The 19,983-nt window shown below is 45.9% G+C and overlaps 1 protein-coding gene and 1 long non-coding RNA gene across 4 annotated transcripts in view; one reads left to right on the forward strand and one right to left on the reverse strand.

Moving 5' to 3' along the window:
- Window positions 1–19,983, reverse strand: part of LOC147013235 (platelet-activating factor acetylhydrolase 2, cytoplasmic-like) — a 50,130-nt gene that overhangs the window by 4,907 nt on the left and 25,240 nt on the right. For all 3 annotated transcript variants that reach the window (XM_085854902.1, XM_085854903.1, XM_085854904.1), the window contains exons 7-9: window positions 18,356–18,469; window positions 8,903–8,994; window positions 5,641–5,811 (exon numbers count right to left, since the gene is read on the reverse strand). In XM_085854902.1, coding sequence (XP_085711028.1) covers window positions 5,641–5,811; window positions 8,903–8,994; window positions 18,356–18,469 — 377 coding nt within the window. The remainder of the gene's footprint in view (window positions 1–5,640; window positions 5,812–8,902; window positions 8,995–18,355; window positions 18,470–19,983) is intronic.
- On the forward strand, window positions 984–5,049 carry LOC147013236 (uncharacterized). The gene is made up of 2 exons (XR_015051243.1): window positions 984–1,276; window positions 4,785–5,049. It is a non-coding gene; the product is annotated as an uncharacterized LOC147013236 (long non-coding RNA).

The raw sequence follows: 19,983 nt of genomic DNA on the forward strand, positions 1-19,983 counted from the left end.
ACCCTTCTGTATGGAGATATCAAGATACATCTGAAAACAAAATAAGGAGGATTCCACGCAATTGTTTTTCAGTAAGGCTCGTGTTGGAGCTGATCAACAGAGGCTAAGGAGTGACAGAAACAAAGTGGCACAACAGCATGAGGACAGGAGATTTGAAGTTGAAAAGGGACAAGGTCTCAAGTGGTGTAAGAAAGGTTTGAGGTAGATATTGGGAGAGACCATGTGGTGACAGAGGACAGCAGACTTGAAGTCTTGGATGCAAGATCATGAGACATATTTGGCAAGATGGCTCCACTTGTGAGGCAGGATGTGCATGAATAAATGGAGGTGCGTGTTGAGTTTAGACCCAGGGAGGGTAATGAGGTGAGAGTTTCTGATATAATCCATGCAACCTGGAGAAGTATAGCTGTTGTATCTCTCGAACAAGCTCACGGCACGCAGACAACCAATCAATCTCCCAGGAACGATCCAGAGATCTCTCACATCCAAGATGGTGTACCCCCACCATCACAAAATCAGGGCCACGACAGAGTTAGAAAAAGAGACTGAGGGAAAGGGCCAGTCCATGTGGACCAAATTGGCACTCTGACCATGTCCATGCTGCCCTGACAAATCTGGGCAGCAGGAAAGAATGGGGAAGATTTGGCCCCCACCTTACATTGAGGGACACAACCACTGCAAAGAGGCATCCCCAACAGTTGCAGGGGTAGGGGTTGGATAGGGAGTTGAAATGGGAGGAGAAGAAAGGCCAGAATAGAGCCACTAAAATAGAGCAAGGCCACCAACCAGCTTGTAGTGAGCAAGAAGCAGACACTGAGATTCAACCTCTTGTCGTAAAATGGAGGGTCTCACATTCAATGGCCATAAAAGCTATGTGGGAAGGACCAGTTCACAATGGGGAGCCATATTACCAGAACAATCCAGTCCAGATGAAGGCCTTGTACATTGTTATAAACTGAGGATGGCAGAGGGAATAATCTTGCCATGCAGGGAATTGTGCAGGGGTGATATATTTTGGAATCTAGCATCCACTATTGCCTTAGGTTAGAGCTGATTGTGAGGCATGGGAGCTACAGAAACGGTGCTCTACTTTATCCAATGTGATCATTTGACCACAAATGAACTATCTTAAACAAAGCCCTCTAACTATGAAATTATAGTTACAACTAGATATCTGTTACCTCCCCAGATATCTCCCCCAGCACCCACAATTCAATGATGTCCATATTTTTTTTTTGACTGCCATATGACCTTGACCTTCAACATTGAGGGTCAGGTCAGGTATGGGAGCATGTGCCAGAACAGCGCGTCGCTGCGTCCACTTTCCGCCGGTACTCCAGGGGCCTCCGTCTGGCCATCCCCCAGGCAGATGCCAGGCCCATCCCCATCTCCTTGAGATGATGGTCAACCTGCTGCAACCATGAGGCACGTGGTCGGCCCACTGGCCTCCTCCACTCATGAGACTCCCTCGCTGAGAGAATCTGGTGAGCAGGATCAGCGTCAGGAAAACGAGCCACATGTCCATACAGCCGCAGCTGACGCTCACGGACTATGCAGGTAACAAATCTCATCCGAGTCTCTCTCAGCAACCGCTCGTTGGACACAAAATCCGACCAGCGATAGCCAAGGATTCTCCGAAGAGACCTGGTACCAAAGGAATTAAGTCTCCGTCTCAGATCCTTGGTCAAAGTCCAAGTCTCGCACCCATAGAGCAAGACTGGAAGTACCAAGGACCTGAAGACTCGGACTTTCGTCCTCCCGCACAGGTACCGGCAGCGCCACACCCCATGATCCAGTGAATCCATGACTCCCCAGGCCCGACCCAGACGTCTATTGACCTCCGGCTCACAACCTGCGGAGACATGAATATCACTGCCAAGGTAAGTGAATCTATCCACGACCTCAACATCCTCACCACAAACAGACACAGACAGGACAGCAGCATCCAAGATGTCACCGAAAGCCTGGATCTTTGTTTTGACCCAAGAAATCCGTAATCCCAACGGCTCCGACCCCTCATTCAGCACCTCGAGGGCCCCCAAGAGGATGTCTAAAGTCTCCGCAAAGATGACTGCATCATCTGCAAAATCAAGGTCCGAGATCTTGACATTGCCAAACGATGCACCGCAACTTGATCTCTCCGACATCCTCCCAAAAATCCAGTCCATACAAGTGCTGAAAAGTGTGGGCAAGTACACATCCCTGACGAACTCCAGTAACAACTGGAAATAAGTCAGAGCGGTACCACCACACTTCACAGCACTCTCAGTACCAGAGTAGAGTTCAGACATCAGATCGATCAGTTTCGGTGGCACCCCACGAAGACCAAGAATCCTCCAGAGGACATCCCGATTCACTGAATCGAACGCTTTACAGAGATCAACATAGGCTGCAAGCAGCCCCTGCCGAAACTCTCGTCTGCGTTCAGTGAGGACACGAAGAGCAAGGATACGGTCAATCGTTGACCTCTTTGGTGTAAAGCCTGACTGCTCTGGACGCTGGTGCTCAAGCAGATGGTGGCGAACCCTATCAAGAATTATCCGAGCAAAGACCTTGCCCGGCACTGAGAGCAGCGTCACCCCTCGGTAGTTGTTGCAGTCTTGGCGATCACCCTTCCCTTTCCAGAGAGGGACAACAAGGCCCCTCTTCCAGTCAGTTGGGATGATGCCTGTGTTCCAGGCAGAGCACAAAACTGCATGCAACGACACGAGTGCAGCATTTCCACCAGCCTTGAGAAGTTCAGCATGGATGCCACAGATCCCTGCAGCTTTGCCCCGTTTCAACTGGTTCACCGCAGCCCGTGTTTCCACAAGCGATGGTGGACCACAGTTGATTCGAGGGTCAGCAACAGGGATTGTAACACCCTTGACGTCCAACTCGACAGCTGGGGGATCAGCCTGGTACAACCGCTCAAAGTAACCGGCCCAGCGGGCCTTCACTTCAGACTCCTCTGTCAAGAGCCTACCACTCTCTGCTCGAACTGCAGTGCTCCGAGGGATGGGCTTGGATGAACGTAATGCGCGAATTCCCCTGTAAGCGGGACGAGAATCACCTGTCCACAGGTGATGCTCTACCCCCTCACAGATTCCTCGCACATAGGCCTCCTTGTCCACCCTCAGTGCACGTACAGTTTTACGCCTCAGCTCCCTGAACAGCTCAGCTCTGCCATTCAGCCTGGCCCCTGCGACTCTGGTCAATGGTATCCAGTGTCCCTTGAGAGACAAAATTCTTCTTTGCCCTGCGGTGTACTCCAAGGCATCCGCCGGCAACATCAAGGACGGTGGTCTTGAAGGTGCTCCACAACTCTTCAGGACCCCCAAAGCACCCAGACCCCCAAGTGTCCACTCAGCCTGTTCGCAAACTCCTCAGCTACTCTCTCATCCCTGAGCTTGGCAACATCCAGCCTAGGCTGGGATGGTACCATTCTCCAGGATTTAAGGTGCAGCTTTAGAGTTGCTACAACAAGCCTGTGGTCAGTATTGAGGAACTGAGCACTCCGGTAGACCCTGCAGTTCTGGATCATCCTCCAACGACCGTCAATGAGGACATGGTCAATCTCCTTTGCCACACCGCCAGCGTTGGAATACCAAGTCCAGCGATGAGCTTGCGGGCGCTGAAACCATGAACCAGCCACCCTAAGTCCATGACTTCTTGCAAAGTCAAGGAACTTAGTGCTATTCTGGTTCATAGTTCCTGACCCATGGGACCAACACACACCTCATAACCATCCCTATCAGTTCCAGTCGATGCATTGAAATCCCCCAAGACTAGAAGTGTATCTCGTCTGGGGCACTGATCAACCACAGACTCGAGTGTGGCGTAGAGATGCATCCTTCACGGTAAGATCACTCGCCTCAGTCGGAGCATAAATAGAGACCAGGGAAATGACACCTAAGGAGTGACGAATCCTTAATCTCATAATACGCTCGTTGACCGGTGTTACCTCAATTATCATTGGGGTCAGCTTATTAGACACAGCTACAGCAACTCCTTGGGTATGGTAACCATCAGAGCGACCAGACCAATAGTAGGTGTAACCACCCACCATTATCTCGCCGCAATCCGGTCTCCGAACCTCAGAGAGAGCTGCAATCCCGATGTCCAAACGCTTGAGCTCAGATGATAACAGAGACAGGTGATCATCCTCTCTTAGGGATAGGACATTCCAGGCACCCACCCGAAGGGACCGCCTCAGGTTAACCCAAGGAGACCGCCGTCTGGTGGACGACACCTCAGCACCACTCCGACACACTCTCCCGCAATCTGACCCAGGGATGTTACCCCGTGGTTTCCCTCCTATCAAAGATTGGGGGTCCCGAAGAGCTTTGCCCCAATCCCATCATCCGGTGAGCTGCCCTGCGAAGGGAAGCTGCACAGGAGGTACTCCCACGGAGTGGGTTTTCAGATTTTTTTGCGTTTTTGCGTTTTGCGGAATGAAGGGTTTTACGGTGGCCGGAGTGCAAATCCTGCCACCAACCTCCTAATTAGAAGTAACCCAACTGCAGGAGGACGTCCGCAGACACAGTTGGGCACTAGATATGGATGGCCGTTGGCTCACAAGGAGCTCCTCCGCCCTTTGACAGGTTTTGTTTTTAATCCTGCTGGGTGTCCATATCCAAACACCCCCCTCACCAGAAAACCTGGTGGGGGAGACGGTTTAGTCGCCGACAACCCGACCATGGAACAGGTTAGTACAGGTTTACATGGTACCTGTAGCAGGTCACAGATCGAACCTGACCTGACAAAGATAGAGGGATCGAACCTGACCTGACATTGAGGGATAGAGTTTAAATTAATAAAATGTTCCTATCCACAATCTATCCATAAAACTAATCATGAAAATCAGAGGAAAATTATTCAACTTATGATCAAAAAGGTGTTTGTTTTGTTAATTACGTCACAATCCAAAAAAGTGGGTCACAGACATTAATGAAATATCAGGTGCACAACATCAATGCAGGTCCACTATTATGATGTAATGACATCTTTGTGCCGATCGGTCCCCAAGCAGTCTTTGAGATTCCACATTGGCAAAACTGAGTGATAAAACAAACAAACAAACAAAAATTTTTCAGACCGACATTTGACCTTGACCTTTAACTCAGAGGTGTATGATGTAAAGTAAATGTACCTTGCTCGAGGATATCTAGAAGACAATTTTGTTGCGATCGGACAAAAATTAGTCGAGTTATGGAACAAAATGTAAAATTTCTATCATTAGGTCATGACATTGCATTAATTAGGTCAAGGTGAATAAATGTCATCAACCCCGCATACTAATTATTCCCATTGTTGATGCAAAATTTCATTGCGAAAGTCCCAGCCGGCTCCGAGATACAGCTCGGACGTCGGCAGAAAAAAAAATCTCCAAATTATGGTTTAGTCCTCCTTGGGGTCTACAAAACTCTGAGGTACCATTAAAAATTGGGGGCACCAATTGTAGAAACAAACCATACAACACTTATAACCCTCCCGCTATCCTATATGGGATACCATTAAGAAACCGATCCCTGGAGTCAACTTTAGATTCCAGAGGGTTACAAAAAGAGGAGATGATCAGATATAACTAGTAAGTTCACACAAAGGAAAACTACATGGACTGTGGGTAAGTAGTGATGGTGTGCAGTCAAGCATGCATACTGCAAAGTGATCATCTTGTTTGCTGGCTGGTTGGACAGCAAGACGAGCAGGGCGGCCATGTTAACTGGCCAATGGAAAGTCTCACTGTTGATGAAGAACAGAGGGGTTTTTACCACTGGCAGGAGGTCTTTGTGCAGAGGAACCATCCAGCCATCCAGTACGATAGCACACCTAACGAATAAAGAAGGAAGAGCAGGTTGGCCAGGTCATTTGGTTGCAATTCAAATGAGCTGTGCCATTTTTGTTAAAATAGGTATTTCAGAATTCTTCAATTTACTTGTACAGAAAGCACCGTGTTCTTATTTTTATTTCATCACTATATACAAGCAAATCCATAATTATTGCAATTAAATATGCACAACTTCAGTTTATCCATCCGACATAAAAACTTCCTATCTGACTTTCCCCAAATATACGGATAAATATTTTATCTTAATTACACGTTAGGACGCTGTTTGTGATAATATAGTCTGCAGGAAGCCCATCTTGATTGGAATACAAAGAAACAATAATAATAATACTAAGTTGGATGGCAACGTTGTTATACTTTTAAGGACATGACAGGAAAAGGGAATGTTTCATTTCCTCAAGCACCAAAACCATCAGGGTTTTTATTTATTCATATGCAGATGTGGCTGCTTGGCTGCACCATTCTCTGGAGGTACGGCTGTGCTGCTGATGCAATGCCCTGTTACCAGCATGGTGTTAATTCCGCAACACAACAGGGGCTTGAACTCAAGACTCTTAACATCTTAAGCCAGCCACCCTAACCATCAAGCCAACACCAGGCTTACCATCAGGGTAAAAGAATGTCATTATGAGTTTTATAAGCTCGTGCACCACAATAAAGCATACCATGTTCGATAAACGAGTACACCCATTCCCTAAGGAAGTGGCAGGAAGGGTCATGTTATTATCCACTCTGTGCTGTATAGATTACACTAGAGTAGATCTAGGCTTGGGTCCATTTGTCTGGGTGATGCGATAAGCATATAATGCCTCAAGCACATCAGGTTTCCTCCCTTTCAGTTTTGTGTTAAACAGCAGTGGTGACTGTTTAAAAAGGTAATCAAACGTGTTGGTGGTTTATAATTTTTTTTTACTTCTGGTTAGGGGTGCCCCACTAAACGTCACGATAAGCTATTTATACACGTTAAGACGGTGTTTGTACAAGGAGGAAAAACCCCTTGGGGAGAGGAGATATTGGTATTAATATTGTTTTGTAATAACATTAATATTATGCTATTATCGTTTGTGTTGTAATTAATTTTGTAATGAGAAGCAGCCTTGGAAAATGCCATGATAAGGCCGAGGTCACATTTGCCACGGCGGCCGTGGGGTCTCCAAAATCTGCGGCCACTAGTAATTCTACGGCGGCCGCAGTATTTCCACGGTCACATAATGTAGCAGTCACACGTTTTTATTTCTTGGGTAGCCGCACGGGGTATTTAGAAATTGTGGAGACCGAAAACGTGGGGGTGCCGTACGGTCTTTGATTTGATGTCGCACGGTGACCTTAGGGCGTTCCTGCGGTGGCAATATAATTTTCAAGGCAGATGCAAGGTAGCCTCAAGGTGCCCACAAGGCGACCGCAGGGGGGCCCTAAGGTGAACGTGTGGCCAGACGGACGGTAACGAGTGGGTATATATACCAGTCCTTTTTTTTACTGAAATAAAAATATACCAGTATATATATATATATATATATATATATATATATATATATATATATATATATATATATATATATATATATATATATATCTGAATATACTATAACTATAATATACCGTCGTCCCCAGAATCTGAACGGCCAAGCTGTTTGAACAAATTGGAATCCGAACAATTTTTTCGAGAAAGTTTGACCCTAAAAACCCAATACATTTAAAAAAAACCGAACACAACGTGGCGTTCATGTTTGTTCACGTGTCTCCCCCACCTGTTCGACCCGCATCTTCGCGCTTTGTTCATTCAGTTGGTCGGTGGAAGTACTCAGTCACATTTGCTCGAGGGTGAGGATAAGGCGGCCGTACGCCCTCTGAATTGATAGAAACGTGCGGCGGCCGCAGAGAAACTGAGGTGGCCTCAGGGTGGCCCTACGCCGTATGGCTATCTTTTACAGGTTGTAGGGGTCTCCGTGGAATTAAAGCGTGGAGTTATAACTTTTTTCATTTCTAGCTTGGCCATAGCAATTCGACAAGCCGTAGCCATGACGTAGATGTGTTCCACGTCGACCGTACGTAGGGCGTACGGTGGGCTTGCGTTATTCGTGTGTTTTCCGTAGGCTCTTATCAATGAAAAATGAATTTTGCCAACCCCCAAAAAATTACGGCGGCCGCACTATTTTCACGTTCGCTTTAGGGCCCCCCTGCGGTCACCTTGCAGGCACCTTGAGGCTACCTTGCATCTGCCTTGAAAATTCTATGGCCGCCACAGGGACGCCCTAAGGTCACCGTGCGACATCAAATCAAAGACCGTATGGCACCCCCACGTTTTCGGTCTCCACAATTTCTAAATTCCCCGTGCGGCTACCCAAGAAATAAAAACATATGTGACTGCTACATTGTGTGACCGTGGAAATACTGCGGCCGCCCTATAATTGCTAGTGGCCGTAGATTTTTTTTTAGACCCTACGGCCACCGAGCCAAATGTGACTGAAGCATAAACACGGATTTTGCCAAAGGTAGAAAACCTCCGAAGGAAGGAGTTGGGTGGGGGCGGGAAATCAAGTCATTACAACCTCCAGCGTGTGACCCTTAATCCTCCTGTCAGGTTTGGTTGAGATTGGATAAGTAACGACCGAATGTATCGCAGTTAGACAGATGATAGATACACAATTGCATATTTTAGTATGAAGGTGATCATACACATCATCAAGTAGGGGTACACATTGATTTGTTAAGTTGGGAGTGTTATGTTCAGGTTAATGGATACACTACGTGATCAGGTGTGGATACGCTATGTCCGGCTGAATAGGGAAAGCTTGGATTTAAAAATGCCACTTTCTCTTTTTTTGTTGGGCATTCATCTTAAAGAGTTTGATTTTGATTAATGTTAAAGAGAAAAATTATACTTTGGGGTGGAGTTTTGTGACTTTTCAAGAGTTGTTCAATATTTTTAAGAAAACATTATCAATTCCCCTCTTAAATCAGCATCAATTTTAATACACCCCTCCATATCAGTGCTATCCCATTGTCAACACAGTTCTAACATATTCTCCCCAGAAACATGGTGAATATCAGATCCTTTGTGCTGTATATAACCGAAAGTCTGCTTCCTTGTGAGCAGCCAAGATGGCGGTAGCTCCTCCAAAAGAGTGTCCCATTATGGCGACTCGTTGCAGATCTAAGCAGCCCTGTGAGAGGGAGGGAGGGGAGAGGGAGAAAGAGAATAAATATGGTTAAAGGAAGAACAGGATAGTATTGTGTGCTTGGGGATCACGACCACCCACAAGTCACAGTCAGATGATCACACCCATGAAGGAGGTAACAATGTCCTGAATCATGCAGTCAGGTATGGATCCTGGATTCTGAGTGGTTGGAGTAAACAGGCCATTCAACCAAATACTAGTGAAACAGGTCATTTCACAATGTTAGAAATAGAAAATTATTTATAATTTACATACTTTAACCATTAAATCACCCAAATGACACACATTATCTAAAACAAATTCTCAACTAAGCAAATATACAGGAACAAAACTTCACCAAAACAGCATATTCTCTGAATTCTGAAGCAGGGGCAGCAGTCACAGTATTTGGGCAGGTCAAGACATTATAATCGAACATGTGGTAATCGACTTGATGGTGCAGTGAGCAGTAGAGGCAGTTGTGACCAATTTATAATGAAGGCAATTGTGAAGGAGAAGATAAAGCAGGAGTACAAGTACATGTTACACATTCAGTGTAGCACAGTGATTCTAAGAGATATGCTTTGTTTAGCATCTTTGTGCAAAAATATCCAGATTTATGACATCAGCGTCACCAAGGAGAATCAATCCTGTCCGCTGTGGTGAGTTACCAGTGCAATGAATGGCCTGACATGAGCTAAAAAGCCGTGCATAAAGAACACGAGCCCAACAAAACTTGCTTTGGATAGCTGAATCGATCCCATTGTGGCTGAAGCCCCAATGAACATCAAACCTGTGAGAGCGTCCTCATTTCAGTGAGAATTGGTCCAAACCCGACAATACAATGCGATCCAACTGAAGGGACTTCACCAAAGTAGCTCTCCTTGATTTACTTCCTTTGTCTGTCGACATCTTGTCTCTTGTTCTGGCTCAAATATTTTATTGCTGCATGCATCCGATTTCAAGGGACAATCACATCGCTGCCCGTCCTCGAAGACCTCAAGCTGCTTGGGCCAGCTTCCACTTGCCCAGGCAAATATGTGCTCATCCCAAGCAGCTGTACTATATCCAACATCGATAAACAATTCTTACGAATGGTGAGTTGGGTGCCATGCCTCGTGATCATCAACCAAAGACTCCTCTTCTTCTTCTTTCGGCTGCTCCTGTTTGGGGTCGCCACAGCGGATCATCCGTATGATCCGCATAGTGATTTGGCACATGTTTTACGCCGGATGCCCTTCCTGACGCAACCCTGGTCGCCTCTTACGACACAGGGATATAGTACACCTATTTTAACTGGGGTATACACCGGCCCAGTACACTGGTACTCATTTCGCCGACCTCGGAAGGATGACAGGCTGAGTCAACCCCCTGGTGTATTAATTCAGTGGCCCAACGGGGCTTGAACTCAGGACCTTTTGGATCCCAAGCCGCTGCCATAACCACTGTGCCAACACCAGGCTCATCAACCAAAGACTATGCTATGAGAAATAGTTGAAGGAGAGAGGACTTTTTACATTTTAAAGAAGGTGATTATGGGGGGGGGGGAGAGGGATTTGATATTGATGTTGAGGATAATGAAGGTTAGAGAAGAAATAAGTACATATGAGTTTTTCAGTAGAGATAATGGAAGGATCAGGGGCTGCAGTTTCAGAATAAAGAATAATTCTCGTAGCCAACGTGTGACTCTCAGTGGAATCATAATTTAATGTCCTCTCCCTGGTAAGGCTGGAGTGCCACATGGCAGTGTTCTGGGCCCAGTCATAGTGACTGATCCACTGGATTGTCCCATCCAAGAAATGTATTGGTCATTTCATCACTGAATCCACTTATTGTCCTTTTTGTGAATGCACCGAAGATTTTTTTCACGTTTTCATTAACTGTACACAATTGATTCCTTTATTTCACTGGTCAAAGTACATATTTCAAAAAATGAATGTTTCTTTCTCCTTACAATCCTTTCTTTTTGGGTTTGCTGTGAAGCGTGATCAAGTGCATCCACTTTTAAGTTTCTTGATAGCCACAGCTAAACTTGCAATAGATTCATCAAGGAAGGAAAAAATAAATGGGAAGCAATTACGGCAATGCAATGTCATGATGTTCTTCAATGCTTTGGTATCAGAAAGATATAATAAAAACTCGAATTTTGTTGTTCTCAGAAGTTAAAAACAAAAACTGAATGAGTTTAACAACATATGGTGTTTTGAATGCATTTGCAGGGTTAGCGAGAATCAGTTATTGATACTTTTGCAGTGTGTAGTGTCTTTACACACTCTTCCTTTTCTTCATTTTGCCTCTTTTTTGCATTGCGACTTTATTTCTTCTTTTTTTTTCTACAAATTAATTGTACTTATTGCTTTGTATACAAATGTAAAATCTATACTTGTAGGTCAGGTCAGGTCAGGTATGGGAGCATGTGCCAGAACAGCGCGTCGCTGCGTCCACTTTCCGCCGGTACTCCAGGGCCTCCGTCTGGCCATCCCCAGGCAGATGCCAGGCCCATCCCCATCTCCTTGAGATGATGGTCAACATGCTGCAACCATGAGGCACGTGGTCGGCCCACTGGCCTCCTCCACTCATGAGACTCCCTCGCTGAGAGAATCTGGTGAGCAGGATCAGCGTCAGGAAAACGAGCCACATGTCCATACAGCCGCAACTGATGCTCACGGACTATGCAGGTAACAAATCTCATCCGAGTCTCTCAGCAACCGCTCGTTGGACACAAAATCCGACCAGCGATAGCCAAGGATTCTCCGAAGAGACCTGGTACCAAAGGAATTAAGTCTCCGTCTCAGATCTTTGGTCAGAGTCCAAGTCTCGCATCCATAGAGCAAGACTGGAAGTACCAAGGACCTGAAGACTCGGATTTTCGTCCTCCCGCACAGGTACCGGCAGCGCCACACCCCATGATCCAGTGAATCCATGACTCCCCAGGCCCGACCCAGACGTCGATTGACCTATGACTCACAGCCAGCAGAGACATGAATATCACTGCCAAGGTAAGTGAATCTCTCCACGACCTCAACATCCTCACCACAAACAGACACAGACAGGACAGCAGCATCCAAGATGTCACCGTAAGCCTGGATCTTAGTTTTGACCCAAGAAACCCGTAATCCCAGCGGCTCCAACTCCTCATTCAGCACCTCGAGGGCCCCCAAGAGGATGTCTAAAGTCTCCGCAAAGATGATTGCATCATCTGCAAAATCAAGGTCCGAGATCTTGACATTCCCAAATGATGCACCGCAGCTTGATCTGTCTGACATCCTCCCTAAAATCCAGTCCATACAAGTGCTGAAAAGTGTGGGGGCAAGTACACACCCCTGACAAACTCCAGTAACAACTGGAAATAAGTCAGAGATGGTACCACAACACTTCACAGCACTCTCAGTACCAGAGTAGAGTTCAGACATCAGATCGATGAGTTTTGGTGGCACCCCACGAAGACCAAGAATCCTCCAGAGGACATCCCGATTCACTGAATTGAACGCTTTACAGAGATCAACATAGGCTGCAAGCAGCCCCTGCCGAAACTCTCGTCTGCGTTCGGTGAGGACACGAAGGGCAAGGATACGGTCAATCGTTGACCTCTTTGGTGTAAAGCCTGACTGCTCTGGACGCTGGTGCTCAAGCAGATGGTGGCGAACCCTATCAAGAATTATCCGAGCAAAGACCTTGCCGGGCACTGAGAGCAGCGTCACCCCTCGGTAGTTGTTGCAGTCTTGGCGATCACCCTTCCCTTTCCAGAGAGGGACAACAAGGCCCCTCTTCCAGTCAGTTGGGATGATGCCTGTGTTCCAGGCAGAGCACAAAACTGCATGCAACGACACGAGTGCAGCATTTCCACCAGCCTTGAGAAGTTCAGCATGGATGCTACAGATCCCTGGAGCTTTTCCCCGTTTCAACTGGTTCACCGCAGCCCGTGTTTCCACAAGCGAAGGTGGACCACAGTTGATTCGAGGGTCAGCAACAGGGATTGTAACACCCTTGACGTCCAACTCGACAGCTGGGGGATCAGCCTGGTACAACCGCTCAAAGTAACCGGCCCAGCGGGCCTTCACTTCAGACTCCTCTGTCAAGAGCCTACCACTCTCTGCTTGAACTGCAGTGCTCTGAGCGATGGGCTTGGATGAACGCAATGCGCGAATTCCCCTGTAAGCGGGACGAGAATCACCTGTCCACAGGTGATGCTCTACCCCCTCACAGATTCCTCGCACATAGGCCTCCTTGTCCACCCTCAGTGCACGTACAGTTTTACGCCTCAGCTCCCTGAACAGTTCAGCTCTGCCATTCAGCCTGGCCCTGCGACTCTGGTCAATGGTATCCAGTGTCCCTTGAGAGACAAAATTCTTCTTTGCCCTGCGGTGAGCTCCAAGACATCCACCGGCAACATCAAGGACGGTGGTCTTGAAGGCACTCCACAACTCTTCAGGACCCCCCAAAGCACCCAGACCCCCCAAGTGTCCACTCAGCCTGTTCGCAAACACCTCAGCTACTCTCTCATCCCTGAGCTTGCTAACATCCAGCCTAGGCTGGGATGGTACCATTCTCCAGCATCTAAGGTGCAGCTTTAGAGTTGCTACAACAAGCCTGTGGTCAGTATTGAGGAACTGAGCACTCGGGTAGACCCTGCAGTTCTGGATCATCCTCCAACGACCGTCAATGAGGACATGGTCAATCTACTTTGCCACACCGCCAGCGTTGGAATACCAAGTCCAGCGATGAGCCTGTGGGTGCTGAAACCATGAACCAGCCACCCTAAGTCCATGACTTCTTGCAAAGTCAAGGAACTTAGTGCTATTCTGGTTCATCGTTCCTGACCCATGGGGACCAACACATGTCTCATAACCATTCCTATCAGTTCCAGTCGATGCATTGAAATCCCCCAAGACAAGAAGTGTATCTTGTCTGGGGCACTGATCAACCACAGACTCGAGCGTGGCGTAGAATGCATCCTTCACGGTGAGATCACTCGCCTCAGTCGGAGCATAAAGAGAGACCAGGGAAATGACACCTAAGGAGTGACGAATCCTTAATCTCATAATACGCTTGTTGACCGGTGTTACCTCAATTATCATTGGGGTCAGCTTATTGGACACAGCTACAGCAACTCCTTGGGTATGGTAACCATCAGAGCGACCAGACCAATAGTAGGTGTGACCACCCACCATTATCTCGCCGCAATCCGGTCTCCGAACCTCAGAGAGAGCTGCAATCCCGATGTCCAAACGCTTGAGCTCAGATGATAACAGAGACAGGTGATCATCCTTTCTTAGGGATAGGACATTCCAGGCACCCACCCGAAGGGACCGCCTCAGGTTAACCCAAGGAGACCGCCATCTGGTGGACGACACCTCAGCACCACTCCGACACACTCTCCCACAATCTGACCCAGGGATGTTACCCCGTGGTTTCCCTCCTATCATCAAAGATTGGGGGTCCCGAAGGCTTTGCCCCAATCCCGTCATCCGGTGAGCTGCCCTGCGAATGGAAGCTGCACAGGAGGTACTCCCACGGAGTGCGTTTTCAGATTTTTTTGCGTTTTTGCGTTTTGCGGAATGAAGGGTTTTACGATGGCCGGAGTGCAAATCCTGCCACCAACCTCCTAATAAGAAGTGACCCCAACTGCAGGAGGACGTCCGCAGACACAGTTGGGCACTAGATATGGATGGCTGTTGGCTCACAAGGAGCTCCTCCGCCCTTTGACAGGTTTTGTTTTTAATCCTGCTGGGTGTCCATATCCAAACACCCTCCTCACCAGAAAACCTGGTGGGGGAGACGGTTTAGTCGCCGACAACCCGACCATGGAACAGGTTAGTACAGGTTTACATGGTACCTGTAGCAGGTCACAGATCTAACCTGACCTGGCACCAGGTACTTTTATACTTGTTCTTTTATAATAACAAGGACTGAAAGTCAGTCTGTCTCTGTCTCTGTCTCTGTCTCTGTCTCTGTCTCTCTCTCTACCAGATGGCAAACCCTTGCATCAACTTTAACAATCTTTTTGCAGTCATGTCTTTCTTGGGCAAACCACATTTCAAAGTTGCCCTCCAAAGCCAGTCACCAACTTGGCATCCTCCATCATACAAAGCCCTTCCTTGGCACACCTGAACTATCCACCTACGAGGCCTTCATCCACAGCTTGGGGTGCTGTTCTCTCCTCTGGGCTGGTGCACCTGCCTCACACCTGGCTCAGCTTGAAACCATGGAAACTGAGGCCTTAAAGATAATTGGAATCTCCCATGATAAAGCTGAGTCAATGGGCCCATCATACAGACAGGTCGATGATCTATCATATATATATATATATATATATATATATATATATATATATATATATATATATATATATATATATATATATATATATATATATATATATATATATATATATACACACACACATCTCACTGCCTGCTTTCTGGTCTTGCACCCGCTGCTCTTTCAGTGCTTTGTCCTCCCAGGTTTCTGCAGGGTGTACACGGTCCAGCACCAACCCAATTGGTGAAACTACCGAAATCAACCATCATTGCTCACCTCCACTCATTCTTCCTCTCTCTTCCCTCCTGTGTGAAACAAACTTCCACATCCTCTTCAATCGCATTCTTCCCTCCAGGTCTTCAATCCACCATTCAAAACCATGATCTAAATGTCCTTGTTAACCTTCCCTCCCCCCACCCAGCCCACCTATTTCTAAATTTCCAGTTTTTGCTTATGTATCCATTTTTTATCCACCCCATGCATCCTCCCCTCCTCATTGCTCCCCACTTCCCTTATTTGTCAGTCTCGCTATATTTTGTCCCTCAACCCTGCTGTTGGTATTCACCCTTCCATTTCCACTGTTCCTCTTGTTATGTTGAGTCCCGAGTCATTCTGTGTTCTCGCTGTTCCACAAGCCTTGACTTTGTACATAACAACAACAGAAGAGGAGAGTTAGAATGGGAGCAAGGTAGGTGTCTTTCATTCAGAGAGCAGTACTGCATGGCATGGTCATCCTGGAAAGATTGTGGCAGCAGAAACAGAAGATAGGTTTAAACTTGAATTAGATAGGTACACCGCCAAGCAATATGCCTGGTGATGTCTTAATGGTTAGGGTGGTGGGTTTGGGATACCGAGAGTCCTGAGTTCAAATCCCGCTTGGAAGTTGAATTAATACCATATGGGGTTGACTCAGCCTGTCACCCTTCTGAAGTTGGCAAAATGAGTACCAGCTTGCTGGGCTGATTGAGCCATTTCAGTGTTCTGCATCGGAGTGGTGACTCATCCAGTATTGTGCCAAATATCCCAGGAGACTGCTTTGGCAGCACTGATTCTCTGTACAGAATATGATCCCAATGGATGGTTGGATGGATGGATGGATGGATGGACAGGCAATGGGGATAGAGGGGTATATGGACAATATCAGGAATGGTAGTTAGCTGAGGTATGGATCAGTGATTGGATACATGCATGTTGATGGTGATGTCTGTTTGAAGATTTCGTCAAAAGGTGAATGTGCTATCGATGTTTGTTCATTCCTCCTGTTCATAATCACCCTCCAAAAAAAAATTTAGCTTTAAATTTTCAAAAATATTTAATTTTTCATCGTCACTACTCCGCCTCCCTCTACCCCAATGAATCTAGGTTGATAAACTGTTTGATTGAATTTATATGGCGTTTGTAGATATAGCACAGGATTGATGGGCCAAGTGGCCTCCTGTGCATTAAAGTTCCTTGTGCATCACCAAGCTCTGTGAATGACTGACAGATTTAATTCATCATCTTATGCAGTGCATATCATCCTATCTCTTTCCATATCCTTGGATCCTGGTGTCCTTCAAGACAAACTACAAGGATCCATCCTGTTTCTGTTTCACATGAGTGGTCTGTGTCTGTCTGTCTGTCTGTCTGTGGCTGCTGGTTGCATCATTGGTTGGGACGCGGCTATGCCGCTGATGCAGTGTCCCCCTTACCAGTACACTGGTGCTCATTTTGCCAAGCTCGGAAGGATGACAGGCTGAGTCAACCTCCTGGTGTATTTTAAATTTAGCGGCCAACGGGGATTGAATTCAGGACCCGAGGATCCCAAGCCACCATCCGAACCACTAAGCCAACACCAGGCTTGCTTCACTCTCCAAAACTCCATGATCCATTTGTAGATGACATACGGTTACTTATACCAATGACAGGCTGCAGCCACATGAACATCTGCTGATGTAGAGAAAATCAAAAAGGTGGTAAATCACCTGCATCCACTCATTCACTGATGTGAAATCACACACACACTCACCCTCCCCAATTAGAGATTTTTCTTTTATAATCAACCTCTGATGGAAGTGCAATCCTTGGAGCTCTTTGAATTTGCAATCTGACTGGGCCGTTCACATCTCTAAACCCATTTCTATGGCAGAAAGGCACCTTAAAATTCTTCGTATAGCCAAGTCATTTCTCATCAACTGTCGATTCCTAACACAGTGTAACAGGCTTTCCTGTTAAATCAGCCTCAGTGGTGTAATGGTTCGAGCCTCTGCTCCGAGTCTGGCAGTTCGAACCCTGGCCGGGTCATACCAAAGACTTAAAATAAATAAATAAATAAATAAAAAGGATAGAGCATGGACCAACAATAGTGCAGGTTTGATGGGCCTAATGGCCTCAATCCTGCATCAAAGTTCCTTGGAAGGGAACTCATTATTATTATTATTATTATTATTACAACACAACGGAGTTAGGCTCTCCTCTGTGGATTGGCACCACCGAATCTCATCTTCCTCTCGTGGAGAGCATAAAATCCTTGGCTCTGAAGGTAAAGATACAGTCTCACTCAACAGGAGCTTGAGGTGCAGAAACTGCTCCAATCTCACCACAGAGAAATTGATGGCCTGGTGGTCTTACTACCTATATTTGGCCTTGCTTCACCTGTCCTGTCAGCCCTTTCTCCTTTCCGAGTTCCACAAAATAGCACATGCTCATCCAGCAACCCACACATTGCGTTTTTATTCAGCAATCCATGCCTCTCCAAATCTAAACTTCCTGTTCACCTCCATGCGTTTCCTATCTGCGGCGTTAGCTCGTTGAGTCTGTCCAGTCATGTTCTTCCTTCCAGTCCATTAAGATGGCAATCCACTGCAATCTTGTGCTGTCCCCAATTTCTACCAATGATCTTTTCTATTCCAATGGACTCTTCTCTCAAGTCCACCTGCACTATTTTCCTCCATATTTGGTGCGTATCAGGTTTGTTTTTTTTCTGCTCGCCTGCCCTTAGTCAGTTTATCTCCTTCTGTTCCATTGTTTTGCATGACAGCTGTCTATCCATTCATTACTTGCCTGTTTGTCTATCCTGTTTCTGTCTTCTTCTGCTGAGAAATTGGGTTTTAAAGAGCTCATTTACCTGCAAGCTGGTAAATTTATAGTCCCCAGGCAGGAGGTTTTCCACAGGACATCCATTCTGAAAGTCTTTAAATAAATGCAATGCTCGAATGCATTCCTCAGCACGGATTTCCACCTGAAGGAAGGGAAGAAGAAAGCCATTAAAAGCCAAAGTGCAGGCAGAAAAAGATATTAGAGAAATAGCATAAAACTGGCAAAAAGGGGACACAGAAAGATAAGTCAATGGCAAATTCCAATAGAGTTCGTGTCATGGTCAGAGGACTGCAACAGATATTGTTGAACTTTGCGGCGGGCCGTTATATACATAGTGATGTTTTAGCAATTTAAACAACATATGCAGATAAGTAATGTAACTAATCATTCTAACTTTTTTTTTCTTCTTTACTGCAGATATAAAAACTATTACAACATAACTGAACATTCTGATTGTTGATCCAACTACTTAGCAAAAGTAACATAGGAAATCGTATACATTTTAACAAAGAGCTGATACTCTCGGTCCCCTGCCCTTTGGGTGGTATAGGGAATAGATATCTGCAATATGAAAGCTAAATGTTGAACTGTTTTTGAAATACCATGGACACAAAAGTAAATGGACAGATGGATGATTGGTCGGAGGGAGCTCATTTTAATGTCACCCATCCCTGACCTTGTTGGCAGGGTGGAGGACAATACTACTACTACTACTAATAGTTATAATGTTATACATTTTTAAGTAACTTGTCCATTGTGACTTCTGATATTGCTTACTTTTTACAAGTGACATTGTTGAGAGGAATACTTGTTGGTGCTATTCTAAAGTTGTTTTGGTTCAGTTCTAAAGTTCAGTGATTTGGTTATTATAAAGTTCAGTGACAGCAACTTAAAAATACTGAACAAAATATCAACCACACACACCAGATCAAAACATGCCACAATTAGGTGTGGGGAACCTCCAAGCTTGCAGATCTGTCCTGCAGGCTTGGAGGTTCCCTGTGCCAAATTTAGTGCAATTAGCCTGCAACATCATCTTTCGTGAAAAATATTGTATACAGTGTACTAATCTGGGTACCCGGGGCTGCATGGAGAAAAAGAAAAATCCATAGGGGTTCCTAGTTGTTCATTGAAAACGTGGAATTACTGAACTCATGTTGGTGAGCTTTTCCCACCAGGGGTTTTGGGAAGTGTTGGACTTTGAAAAGCTGTGTAATTATTAGCCTCATGGTGGTTACCTTTTGCCTGTGGGCCGGTGGCAACACTACCTGACCTGACATCCCATTATCGTGTTGCAGTTTTGAGGTCTTGGAGAGATCCTGACATAGTAAGAACTAGTTATTTTGTATTGCTTAGTTCAATGTCCGATATTTCTGTGGATATGGATATATATATATATATATATATATATATATATATATATATATATATATATATATATATATATATATATATATATATATATATATATATATATTGTACATATATGTGTGCGTGTGTGTGTTACATACGTATTACATTGATGTTCCCTTCCTCCCTTTCCAGATTGTGGTTATAACCCCAACAGCCCATCGTGTTGAATGTTTCTTTCCCTCATGTCTCATTCCTTCAACCCCCATGGGAACTGACTGTAATTCTGCGTCCCTTCTGGTTTAA

This window comes from Eptatretus burgeri, chromosome 14 (assembly GCF_056783735.1).
Source record: "Eptatretus burgeri isolate ZD-2024b chromosome 14, Ebu_testis_v1, whole genome shotgun sequence".
In the NCBI taxonomy this organism is placed as follows: Eukaryota; Metazoa; Chordata; class Myxini; order Myxiniformes; family Myxinidae; genus Eptatretus; species Eptatretus burgeri.